Source organism: Bos javanicus, chromosome 17 (genome assembly GCF_032452875.1).
Source record: "Bos javanicus breed banteng chromosome 17, ARS-OSU_banteng_1.0, whole genome shotgun sequence".
In the NCBI taxonomy this organism is placed as follows: Eukaryota; Metazoa; Chordata; class Mammalia; order Artiodactyla; family Bovidae; genus Bos; species Bos javanicus.
Genome location: NC_083884.1, coordinates 71,060,968 through 71,074,029, shown reverse-complemented (window position 1 = coordinate 71,074,029; position 13,062 = coordinate 71,060,968). Strand labels below are relative to the sequence as shown.

General features: G+C 42.1%; 2 protein-coding genes across 2 annotated transcripts in view; one reads left to right on the top strand and one right to left on the bottom strand.

The window, feature by feature from the left end:
* Positions 1 to 5,545, top strand: part of LOC133229119 (solute carrier family 5 member 4) — a 28,888-nt gene extending 23,343 nt beyond the window's left edge. The window contains exons 12-15 of the mRNA XM_061385474.1: positions 560 to 728; positions 3,151 to 3,366; positions 4,148 to 4,250; positions 4,606 to 5,545. Of these exons, the coding sequence (XP_061241458.1) occupies positions 560 to 728; positions 3,151 to 3,366; positions 4,148 to 4,250; positions 4,606 to 4,820 (703 nt within the window). The 3' untranslated portion in view covers positions 4,821 to 5,545. The remainder of the gene's footprint in view (positions 1 to 559; positions 729 to 3,150; positions 3,367 to 4,147; positions 4,251 to 4,605) is intronic.
* Positions 5,546 to 10,448: 4,903 nt separating this feature from the next.
* SLC5A1 (solute carrier family 5 member 1) overlaps positions 10,449 to 13,062 on the bottom strand; it is a 50,091-nt gene continuing 47,477 nt past the window's right edge. The window contains exon 15 of the mRNA XM_061385473.1: positions 10,449 to 12,794. Coding sequence (XP_061241457.1) covers positions 12,571 to 12,794 — 224 coding nt within the window. The 3' untranslated portion in view covers positions 10,449 to 12,570. The remainder of the gene's footprint in view (positions 12,795 to 13,062) is intronic.

The following is a 13,062-nucleotide window of genomic DNA, read 5'->3' as shown; positions in this document are numbered from 1 at the left end:
GTTTAGAAGAGTGAATCAGCCATGTCCCCGGACCCCAGGAGCCTCTAGTAGGTTTTTACTGTTTATCAATATTTTAGCCGACTTTCTCTACCTGTCAAAGTACTCAAGTAGCAAAACACACAAATCAGCATTTCCGGCCACTTCAGTCCGCATATCTGTTTTAATTCCCACCTATACAAACCGACTTAGTTTCTCTCAAGCTACGATAAAAGACCACCATGGGAGTCTGCTTTCTTTATCTGCAAATAATTGCTTCTTAATAGAAATAGTGTGCTGTCATTTCAACTGACATATCGCATAAACCACAGTACAGATTAATCAATTGCTGACATTTGAGTATTTAATCTCGTTGAAGATATTATGACTAATTATAGATAAGCAATTGCTTTATTAGAATTTTACTAACAGACAATCACTAGGCACAGTGTGGCTCCATGTGAGGTCAAGGAGCTTGATTTTATTTGGAAAATCAATGAATGGCCTCAGAATGAATTAAAACATAATGCAAGCACCAATAAGGCTTTTGTTTAATATTGAAATCATCCTATTTTCTTCCCAGGTTATTTATCATTCTCTTAATTGCCATCAGCATTGTGTGGGTGCCTCTAGTACAGGTTGCTCAAAATGGACAACTGTTCCATTACATAGAATCTATTTCTAGCTACCTCGGGCCTCCAATTGCAGCTGTCTTCCTGCTTGCCATCTTCTGTAAAAGAGTCAACGAACAGGTAAGTGAAGATCGGGAAACTTCTCCCCTGCTGGAGTGAGAAAAAGGTATTTCATTCACTGGTAGAAAAATGCGTTCTTCCCACCCTATTTATACAATTCAAGGCCCCTCTCAATTTCAACTGTGGTCAGCTACAATTCCTAATTCTAACTAGAGTGTATAGAAGCATGGTGCGCACTCAGAGTACAGTCTTTATATTTCTTACAAAATAGTATCTACATCCTCGTCACAGAGCTGAGGAACACAAGGTCTGGAGTAAGACCACCAGGGTCCAGTCCTGGCTCTACCACTGAGTATCACTGTGATCTTAATCAGACCATTTGACTCTGTAAAATTAAGACAATCACAGTGCCTACCTTAAAAGATTGATGTAAGAAAATTTAAAAGATGTTTAAAACATGAAGTACTTAGAAAAAAATCTACTACATTCATAAAGATTTTTAAAATGCTTATGTTATGATGTATGTAATTGATTATTAGGGGCCTTGAACATTTCATTGCTTTTTTGTTCCCAGGTATTAGCCTTATTATAATAATTTTCAGATGAGGAACAGATGCGGAGAGATTAATATGTATGTTCTTTCCATATGTTACTTAACGTTAGTAAGTGGGATCTTGAGATACAGACTAAGGTCTTCCTCCATCTTAAGCTCACAGTCTTAATCCGTATGCAATACTGTTTTTCCTGAATATAACATCTTGATCGGGCTTCTCTAGTGGCTCAGTGGAAAAGAATCCACCTGCAATGCAGGAGATGTGGGTTCGATCTCTGGATTGGAAAGATCCCCTGGAGAAGAAAATGGCAATCCACCCCAGTATTCTTGCTTGAGAAATCCCATGCACAGAGGAGCCTGGCGAGCTATAGTCCATGGGGTTGCAAAAGGGTCAGACACAACTTAGCAACTAAACAACAACAAATTGTTGATCAGGGGAACAGGGATACATGTTTCTACTCCCACCAACTTCACAGATAAAATAAATGCTTTTAATTGTCAAAAGTTTAATAAAGTTGTCAAACTATCTAATATCAATTCTTTAAATTGTATAACCTAAGGCATGAAAGAGATGGGAATACCAGACCACCTGACCTGCCTCTTGAGAAACCTCTATGCAGGTCAGGAAGCAACAGTTAGAACTGGACATGGAACAACAGACTGGTTCCAAATAGGGAAATGAGTACATCAAGGCTGCATATTGTCACCTTGCTTATTTAACTTCTATGCAGAGTACATCATGAGAAACGCTGGACTGGAAGAAACACAAACTGGAATCAAGATTTCCTGGAGAAATCTCAATAACCTCAGATATACAGATGACACCACCCTTATGGCAGAAAGTGAAGAGGAACTAAAAAGCCTCTTGATGAAAGTGAAAGTGGAGAGTGAAAAAGTTGGCTTAAAGCTCAACATTCAGAAAATGAAGATCATGGCATCCAGTCCCATCACTTCATGGGAAATAGATGGGGAAACAGTGGAAACAGTGTCAGACTTTATTTTGGGGGGCTCCAAAATCACTGCAGATGGTGACTGCAGCCATGAAATTAAAAGACTCTTACTCCTTGGAAGGAAAGTTATGACCAACCTAGATAGCATATTCAAAAGCAGAGACATTATTTTGCCAACAAAGGTCCGTCTAGTCAAGGCTATGGTTTTTCCTGTGGTCATGTATGGATGTGAGAGTTGGACTGTGAAGAAGGCTGATCGCCGAAGAATTGATGCTTTTGAAGTGTGGTGTTGGAGAAGACTCTTGAGAGTCCCTTGGACTGCAAGGAGATCCAACCAGTCCATTCTGAAGGAGATCAGCCCTGGGATTTCTTTGGAGGGAATGATGCTGAAGCTGAAACTCCAGTACTTTGGCCACCTCATGCGAAGAGTTGACTCATTGGAAAAGACTCTGATGCTGGGAGGGATTGGGGGCAGGAGGAGAAGGGGACAACAGAGGATGAGATGGCTGGATGGCATCACTGACTCGATGGACGTGGTCTGGGTGAACTCCGGGAGTTGATGATAGACAGGGAGGCCTGGCGTGCTGCGATTCATGGGGTCGCGAAGAGTCGGACACGACTGAGCGACTGAACTGAACTGAAGGCATAGTTATGTTTATTCACCAAAATGTCACAAGTTTTAACATATATATATATATTTATAAAGTCAAACACAAAGAAAACTTGAGTTTTTGTCAGGGTAGGCAGTAGTGTCCTGGAGTTGGAGAACCAACAGTGGAATGATCTTTCAGAACCACAGAGAGCAACAGCCCACTGGGAATGCAGGTATTTTCATTTTCCCCCTTCTTTGACGACCTTGTGGTCAAGGTGAGCCATTTGTTGGTCCTTAGTGGAGAAAACAGGATGATAATTATGACTTTCTTGAATGAGTGTGTTGTCTTTTCTAAATACACAAATTTTACTCTTGTTTCTTTCTCAGGGAGCCTTCTGGGGTCTGATTGTTGGATTTGTGATTGGCCTCATCCGTATGATCGCAGAGTTTGTCTATGGAACGGGGAGTTGTTTGGCCGCCAGTAACTGCCCCCAAGTCATCTGTGGAGTGCACTATCTGTACTTTGCCCTCATTCTCTTTTTTGTTTCCATACTGATCACCCTGGGAATTTCCCTGTTAACAAAACCCATTCCTGATGTACATGTGAGTAATGAGTAATAGATATGCTCATTTTCAAAGGATTCTTTGCCTTTTAAAGCTTCAACTCGTGTGTGAGTCCCATACAGTGGGACCTGAAAATAAGGGTTTTAAACATATTACTGATGATTTTTTAATAACTACCAGAAAACAGAAATATTATTAAAACCATAAATAACTTTATTTTTTAAATTTTTTTTTAATTTTATTTTTAAACTTTACATAATTGTATTAGTTTTGCCAAATATCAAAATGAATCCGCCACAGGTATACATGTGTTCCCCATCCTGAACCCTCCTCCCTCCTCCCTTCCCATACCATCCCTCTGGGTCGTCCCAGTGCACTAGCCCCAAGCATCCAGTATCGTGCATCGAACCTGGACTGGCATCTCGTTTCATACATGATATTATACATGTTTCAATGCCATTCTCCCAAATCTTCCCACCCTCTCCCTCTCCCATAGAGTCTGTAAGACTGTTCTATACATCAGTGTCTCTTTTGCTGTCTTGTACACAGGGTTATTGTTACCATCTTTCTAAATTCCATATATATGCGTTAGTATACTGTATTGGTGTTTTTCCTTCTGGCTTACTTCACTCTGTATAATGCAGAAATAATTTTAAATGATAAATGTTTTTGTGGGTGAGAGTGGTGGAAGATCTCTTCTTTGTGGTCTGTAGTTTCCCAGGCTGTTTGATTTTTTTGCGCTGTACAATAAACCAATGTATCATTGCATTATTGTAAACACTTGCTATCACTAATATGTTTGTCTCTGGTCTCTGGTTAGCTGTATCGCCTGTGCTGGGCTCTTCGAAATAGTACAGAGGAACGAATTGATTTAGACACAGAAGAGGAAAGGCACGAAGAAGCCCATGATGGTGTTGACAGTGGTAATACCTGGTTTACATTTGGTTTTCGTATATAAACTCTATGTAACTGTCTTTGTTTCTTCTTTTTTTTTTTTAATGCCATGAAATTCAGCTTTGGAAAAAGCTCTTAAGTTTATGGCAAACTTAGACTTTAAAATCTTACCTTCCCAACAACCAAGACAGTTTGCTATATGTGAAGTCCATCCCTACATCCACTTGTCCGTCAGCCTGTCTGTCCATCCATCCACCGTCTATCCTTGTGTGCCAGGGATTTCTGTAACACTCAGCAGCTATAATCTCCCTTTACAATCACCTGTACTCCATTGACAGGACTTGTATTTCCCGTGTTCTGTGATCATTTATTTCTTCATTTCAGATAATCCTGAGGAAACTCGTGGATGTCTCAGGAAGGCTTACGACTTGTTCTGCGGTTTGCAGAGGAAAGGCCCCAAACTGAGCGAAGAGGAGGAAGAAGCCCGGAAGAAGAAGCTGACAGACACGTCTGAGAAGCCCTTATGGAGGACAGTAGTGAACATCAACGCCATCATCCTCCTGGCAGTGGCAGTCTTTGTCCATGGCTACTTCGCCTGAACTCTGAGCTACTAGAGTATTTATTGAGCAAAGGATAATTTTATTGATTTTTCACTTGTGTAACTTTTTTGTGTTGCAAAGGCAGATAAGCATTTTATCGCATGAGATGACCATACACCTGGATTTTAGCTCCTGTTGTTCCTTTGTGTCAATAAAGAGAAAGAAAGAGTTGATAAGTTGAAAGTCAGTGAGTTGACTCAAGGTGTACATAAACTGGAAGCGCTGGGTCTCAATTTTTTTATAGCTCAACAGGCAGATTGCCTAACTTACATTCACTTTCTGCAATTTCCAGAGGTTTCCACTTAGAAGGAATGCCTCCCCCAGCTCTGCCTCACGTAATAACCTCTTCATCTGTCAAAGTGAACTTCTCTTGTCTTCCCTGCATTGCTCTCAAGGATTTCAAAAATAGAAATATTTCCTAATAGTTAAGAGGAGATGAGTTGAAAATACCAGTTGTAAATATATTTGTGAATTTATTATTAGCTTATATCTCAAATAAAGCCACCCCCTACTAAATGTTAGCATATCAAGCCATTGATTTTTAGACTTCTTTTTTATTTTAATTTGGCCATGCCCTGTGGCTATAGGATCTTAGTTCCTCAACCAGGGATTAAACTTGAGCCCTGGCTGTGAAAGCGCTGAGTCCCAGCCACTGAACCGCCAGAGAATTTGCATGATTTTTAGACTACTTTTTAAAATAGTTTGACTCTATTTTTATCGATTTTTAGGCTACTTTTTAAAAATAGTTCACATAATTCATCTATTTAAAGTGTACAATTAAGTTTATTTTAGAATAGTCAGAGTTGTGCAATAATTACCAAATCTAATTTTCTATATTAACATTAATTCTTTATTTGCTTTGTTACCGGACTATGTCTTTCTCTGTATTTGTTTTATTTTGACATTGTGTGTTGTTCTGTGACTGACTTTTCAATATAAAATTTATCTTGGAGCCCTTCACCTATTAGTACATATAGGTACCCCTCATTCTTTTTAGTAGCACATTATTCCATAAAATCATTTGCCATAATCTGACCATTTTTCTACTGAGAAACATTCACATTTGTTTCAATTACTTGGTATTATCTACAGTCTTTGACTAACATGTGCGTGCTAAGTCACTTCAGCTGTGTTCAACTCTTTGTGACTGTAGCCTCCCAGGCTCCTTTGTCCATGGGAATTTTCAGGCAGGAATATTGGAGCGGGTTGGCATTTCCTCCTCCGGGGGTCTTCCCCCTGGTAACCATAGGATTGTATCTACATCTGTTTCTGTTTTGTAAATAAGTTCGTTTGTACCATTGTTTAAGATTCCACGTATGAGCAATATCACATGATATTTGTTTTTTTCTGGCTTACTTCACTCACTTCAACAATCTCTAGGTCCATCCAGGTCAGTGCAAATGGCATTATTTTGTTTTTATTGGTGAGTAATATTCCACTGTATACATGCACCACACCTTCTTTCTCCTTTCATCCATTATGGATATTTAGGTTGTCTCTTGTCCTGGCTACTGTAAATAGTGCTGCAATGAGCAGTGGGTTGCGTGTATCTTTTCGAATTATGGTTTTCTCTGGAGTGGGATGCCCTGGAGTGGGATTGCTGGATCATATGGTAGCTCTATTTTTGGATTTTTGAGGAACCTTCATACTGTTCTCCATACACGCTATACCAGTTGACATTTCCATCAACAGTGTAGATAGGTTCCTTTTTCTCCACACCCTCTCCAGTATTTATTGTTTGCAGATTTTTTGATGATGGCCATTCTGAGTGGTGTGAGGTGATACCTTCATTGTAGTTTTGATTTGCATTTCCCTAATAATTAGTGATGTTGAGCTACTTTTCCTGTACTTTTGGCCACCTGAATGCCTCCTTTGGAGAAATATCTATTTAGATCTTCCACCCATTTTTTGATCAGCTTGTTTGGTATTGAGCTGCATGAGCTGTTTGTATATTTTATTCGTTGTTAAATGGTGTACAAGTCCATTTGTTGAGTGACTTTCCCAGACTATTGTAGCAATGCCCATATTCTTTATTGATGTGGCCACGGAAGTCTTTGTTCCTTAGCTTCTGTTCAGTTGTTTTGATAGATATTTCCTTGAATTCCAGGAGTTCTCCCAATTTTCCAGACTGACTGTTCTGAGGTCCTTCTTCAGCTCCTAACTAGGCTCGTACTGGATCTGACCAAGATGAAAGCTGAGGGTCTTCTCAGGCCTTTTCTAAGCATGTGTCTTACCCTGGTCTTTCTAAATATGGCTTTCTAAATTCCCCAGTATGTATAGTTGCTTTTGGATGTCTTAATTTCCCAATGACATTTCCCCAAGATTTTGCGTTAAGCAGTCTATGCTATACTTTCTATTTTTAGGCCATGCTGCATGGCACGTGTGATCTTAGTTCCCAGACCAGGGATGGAACCCACGGCCCTTGCCTTGGAAGCATGGAGTCTTAACCACTGGACAACCAGGGAACTCCCTGTTGTATATTTTGAAGTAACAGGCCTCTGCGGCTGTTTCGGAGAAGGCAATGGCACTCCACTCCAGTATTCTTGCCTGGAGAATCCCAGGGACGGGGGAGCCTGGTGGGCTGCTGTCTATGGGGTCGCACAGAGTCAGACACGATTGAAACGACTTAGCAGCAGCAGCAGCGGCTGGTTCGTTTGGCTTGCTGAGTTTTCAAGCCTTCTCGCTCTCGAGTCCAGTGAGGTGAAACAGAGCGCCACCTAGTGTCAGTCCGTCAGGTAGCCACCCAGGGAGGAAAGAACAGGCTTACACAGAAATGTGTGAACATGGTCTGCTCTGCCCTCTCTGGACGTAGGCAAGTGGTTCCACACTGGGAGCATGGGCTGCCCCTCTTCTGAGACTGGTGCCGCCTAATGACAGGTGCTGCTCTAAGACTGCCACCACAGAGAGAGAGGGTGACGGAAAGGAGTAGGAGTACCACAGAGCCTTCCAACCGTTCTGTAGTGACTTTTTCTTGCTTCCATGCTTGTTTGTTTGCTATCAACTTTTATAAACCACTTTCCAGAATTCTCACAAAACTGGTTCTGACAGTTTCTGTTCAATTTTCAATGTTTTTATTGGAGGATGAGAGTATGGAGTGGCTGCCTCCACCATACTGCAGATATCACCATTTTTTTTTTAATGTTTATTTATTTATTTTTGGCTGTGCTGAGTCTTCGTTGCTGTGGGGGCTTTTCTCTAGTTGCACCAAGCGGGTGCTACTCTCTAATGGGCTTCTCGTTGCGGTGGCTTCTCTTGTCATGGCGCACAAGTTCTGGGACACCCGCGATTCAGAAATTGCGGCCTGTGGGCTCAATTGTTTCAGCTCCCCAGGCCTGGAGCCCAGACTCAGTAGTTGTGGCTTAGTTGATCTGTGGCTTGTGCTTGTGGGATCTTCCCAGATCAGGGATCGAACCCATTTTTCCTGCTTTGGCAGGCAGATTCTTTACCACTGAGCCACCAGGGAAGCCCTAGACATCACCATTTTTAAAGCATTTATTTTCTAAACTTTATTACCTGGGGGTGGGGGGGACAGGGTGCCACACCAAATAGCACGTGGGATCTTAGTTCCCACGACCCCTGCAATCACAGTCTGAGGCACTGGGGAATTAGACTTAACCAAATGAATGAGTGGGAGAAGAGAACACAATTAAGCCTACAGTACAGGTAAAGTCAGTTCTGCATCTTATGGATTTCCAAGTCATAGTTTCCTGTGGAAACAATAATCTGAAGTGGATGTCATGCAGCAAAAGGAACTAGAATTACAAACTGAACACACAGAGCCTGAGGGTGAGAAAGGCAGGTGGGGCAGGGCCTTTGGATGGCAGAGTCACAGAGGTTTTCAACAAAGAGAGAAAGAAAAAGCATCGGGGGCTCCCAGGACTCCAGCACCTTGACTCCTGGACTATCAGAAGATACAAGCCAAGCATCAGAATTCTAATTTGAATTTTTCCAATCTGAAATATCTAATGTTTAGTTTGGCCTTTGAGTGTGATTTGGGAATGCAGGTCCACACAAGGACCAGCTTCTCTCAAGCTGGGTGTGCCCTAGAACCAGACCGCATCACTACCTGTGTCCTAGGAGTCTTGGAAGAGCCCTCATAGAAGAGCAGAAGCTAATGTGACAGAAAAAAACTGGCTGAGGTACGGATGCAATGTGAAGCTCAGGGACTGAATAACACTCACCAGAACCCTCCAGAGCCAGTCAGACAATCCTGCCCCATTAACCTCACGCACATCACCTTAATTCCATCCCCACCAAACCATCAAGGCAATAGCACCTCATTCAAAACCTTGGTTCACCGAAATCCAATTTGGAGGTTAGAAGGAGTATTCTTGGGACTGGGTTGGGGGTAATGTTAAAAAACAATCTCTCTCCTCCAGCTAAGCACCCATGTGTTTTTCTTCCAAGGTTTGCTTTTGTGAAGCACAAAACGCTGTAGCAGATACTTCAGGAAATGGTGATTTCAGTTCTAGTGAAAAGTGAGAGCTCTAATGAGTTTCAAAGGTAGAATTCGATTAACAGTAGCACTGACATATACACACAGCCACGTGTAACATAGCTAGCTGGTGGGAAGCTGCCGTATGGCTCAGGGAGCTCAGTTCAGCTCCCTGTGATGACCTAGCAGGTGGGATGGGTAGAGTGGGAGAGAAGCTCAAGAGGGAGGGGATATATGTATGCCCATGGCTGAGTCACACTGTTGTACAGCAGAAACTAACACAGCATTGTAAAGCAATTATACTCTGATTTTTTAAATAATTTTTTTAAGGTAGAAATTTTTCCATGTAAACACCAATGCCTGACTCAGTTGTACAGAAGTAAGAAATGCCACCAGGTCTGTCAAAGGCCCCAGGAGCAACATCATTCTGCACAGAAGGAGCTTTGTCTTCTCATTTTGACAGATTCCTTTTAAAATGGTCCTCCATATGTTCAGTTCAGTTCAGCCACTCAGTCGTGTCTGACTCTTTGCACTTCCATGGACTGCAGCATGCCAGGCCTCCCTGTCCATCACCAACTCCTGGAGCTTACTCAAACTGATGTCCATTGAGTTGGTGATGCCATCCAACCATCTCATCCTCTGTTGTCCCCTTCTCCTCCCACCTTCAATCTTTCCCAGCATCAGGGTCTTTTCAAATGAGTCAGGTCTTTGCATCAGGTGGCCAAAGTAACGGAGTTTCAGCTTCAGCATCAGTCCTTATGTAAAGAAGCTCCATACGTAAAGAAGCCTTTTTCCTGACAGGGCATGGTTTTTCAGTTCTATAAACTAACATTAATGAGCAATCACTCTGCCCCACAGCACGTGCCTTCCATATGAGGAAAGAAACATCTCTTTCCTGCATCCCTGCCATCATTCTAGTACAATTTATCACTTACTGGGCCCTGGTTACCCAAGTGGTTCTCATGGAACACTGTGCGTTGAAAGTAGAGTTACTCACCTCATCTTTACTAGAGGTTTTGAAGTTGAAATCCTCTCCAAACTTTGCTACATGTAGTTAACTTGTTCAAGTTGCTAGGTTCTATTCTCAACTTTCCTGGCTTCTGCTTCCCAATCCATATCTTGTGCCAACTAATTCTCACCACAGACATGGTCAGTATTTGTCTAGAATGGCTAGAAAACAGGAACTCAAGATGTTATGGCTTTTCAATGTTTTTATTTTTTTTTACCAAAGTAATAAACTTTAATGAAAAGGACTACATGCAGTTTAATATAACATCTGTTGGCATTCTTCATGTGTGTAAGAAAGATGCCAGCCTCTTTTCACTCATCCACTTTTCAAAGTGACCTCATCACACCTAGAGGAGGTAGGTATATGCTGTAAGCACCAAGGTCTTCATTTTTTCAAAGAGAAAAATACACAGTTGAGAAAAAAATAATTTACCACAATATACACAGTGAATCATTGGCAAGGCCAGAAACAGAATCTAGGACCATCTAGATACTTAATGCCTACTCCACCCACCAGCTTTCAGTCATCATTCTTTATCCTCTCTGAGCTCAAAAATATCACAAACTCCCCACAAAGCTGAGTACTCTGAGTAATACTAGCCATGCGAAATTCTCCGCTTTTCCCTCTTCTCTGCCTGGCTTAAGGGGAATATGAGGGCACATCAAATATTTTCTTTTCCTTTCATAAGAACAAGCCATTCTTTACCTGTTGAACCATTTTTACACCCCAGGAACTACTCTCAGCTGCTCCACAGAACCTCAGATCCCACCTATTTGCTAAGCTAGCCTCAAATCAGTCAATAAAAACATCATGACTTCCACAGGATTATATTACAAAATGATTCAGATTTCACAGGTGGAACCAAAAGGATTAATCAAATTTAAATTTAATTTTTAAAATTTCTCCTTAGGAAAGAGGTACAAAGAAAATAAAAATGTTGAACACTTCCACCTGGAACAGAGACTGCCCGCTCTAACCTCGTTCAATGGATGATCACCAATCAAGACACATAAGGGAAAAGAGCTGTGGCCACCTGAACTCATAGGGAGGAGGACTTGGGCTAAAAGCATCAGTGTTTCAGGACAGTGCGGCTGCTCTGAGATGACAAGTGCCCCCAGAGGCATGTTTGCTCATTATGTGACACAGACTCAGTTACTAAGCCCCCACAGAATCAGTTACATCAGCACCACGAGGAAGTGGAGCCTCTGGAAAATGCACCCTGATTCATTATAGTCACCAGAGAGAGTACTCTGTGCAGCCATAAGGTTAACCAAAAAGAAAAATGAAGTCATTCAGTTGTGTCCAACTCTGCGACCTCATGGACTGTAGCCCGCCAGGCTCCTCCGTCCACGGGATTCTCCAGGCAAGAATACTGGAGTGGGTTGCCATTTCCTTCTCCAGGGGATCTTCCCGACCCAGGGATCAAACCTAGGTGTCCTTCATTGCAGGCAGACTCTTCATCATCTAAGCCACCAGGGACGCCCAAAAAGAAAACAAGCATTTATTAACAAATACACATGTCATCCATTCAGCCCACAAACATTACTGAGTGGCTAAGATAGTCCAGGCACAGGAAATGCCAAAATAAATGGAATCTCAAACACAAGGAACTGACAATGAACACTTTCAAGAAAGCCAGAAAATCCTCTTGACTCAAGATTATCTGCTTTCCCCCCTGGCCTGAGGCTGGTGCCTGGATCCCTCTCATTGGCACTGGTTCTACCATGTCCAGGCCTCTCCTTCAAAGAGCAAACACCCAGGACACAGACATCATCAAGCTCCCATCCTCAGCTTCAATATGTTCGTCAATTTATCAGGTTGATTTTTCTTGTGCCAGGAAAACTTGACAAGGATTTCATGAGGTAGGGTGATGCTTTCTTTCAAAAAAAATGAGGGGGGAGGTTAGATAGAGAAAGTGGTAGTAACCAGGGGGCCACAACTCTTTAAGCAGTGTTTAAGGATCACAAACAATGTTAGCATGCTGAATCTACCTGAGAAAAATTTGCATCAGACACCACGGGGCTTCTGTATCTTAGTCTGCCTTTTCCTAGACACTGGACTGAGTGGGATTTCCTTCTGCAGCTCAGATATGTACAGGTGACTGTACCACACTGGCCTTGAATATATAAGTTAACAGTGAATCAGTGATTTTTCTTCAGCTAGCCTATAATTACAAATGTACACATTTATCGACAGGGCAGAGTTTACAACTGGCTGGTATCCCTTCAACACCACTGAATGGGGCCAAAGAGGGACACAGTGAAGACTCCAGCCTCCACAAGCGCAGCCTCAGCAGAGAGTAGGACTCAGGCAAAGTAGGCGTGGCAGAAGACAGCCACGGCCAGCAGAATGATGCCATTGATGTTCACTACCATCCGCCACAAACGATTCTCCGAGGTGTCTGTCATCTTCAGCTTCATGGCTGCCTCCTCTTCCTTCGTCATTTTGGGGGCTTTCTGCTGGTCCAGGCCGCAGAACATGTCATAGGCCCGCCTGAAGCATCCTTTTTTCTCCTCAGAAGCTTCTGTGTCTGGGGAAAGGAATAAAAGGACTGTTGGATACAGAGGCAGGAGGCACTAGAAAAGATTTCCAGAGGAGCTATCAGGCCATGACACACCTGCCACTTTGCACACAACTCCCAGTTTTCTTGTTTGCAGGAATAAAAATGGTACAGATTAAGGTTTGAATAAATGTAATTAATTATAAGATGATGTTAATAGTTGGATTCTACATAATATACTCTGGTGGTATATTTTACCTCTTTTGGGCCCAAAGGAAATACATTTTGATTTCAGACA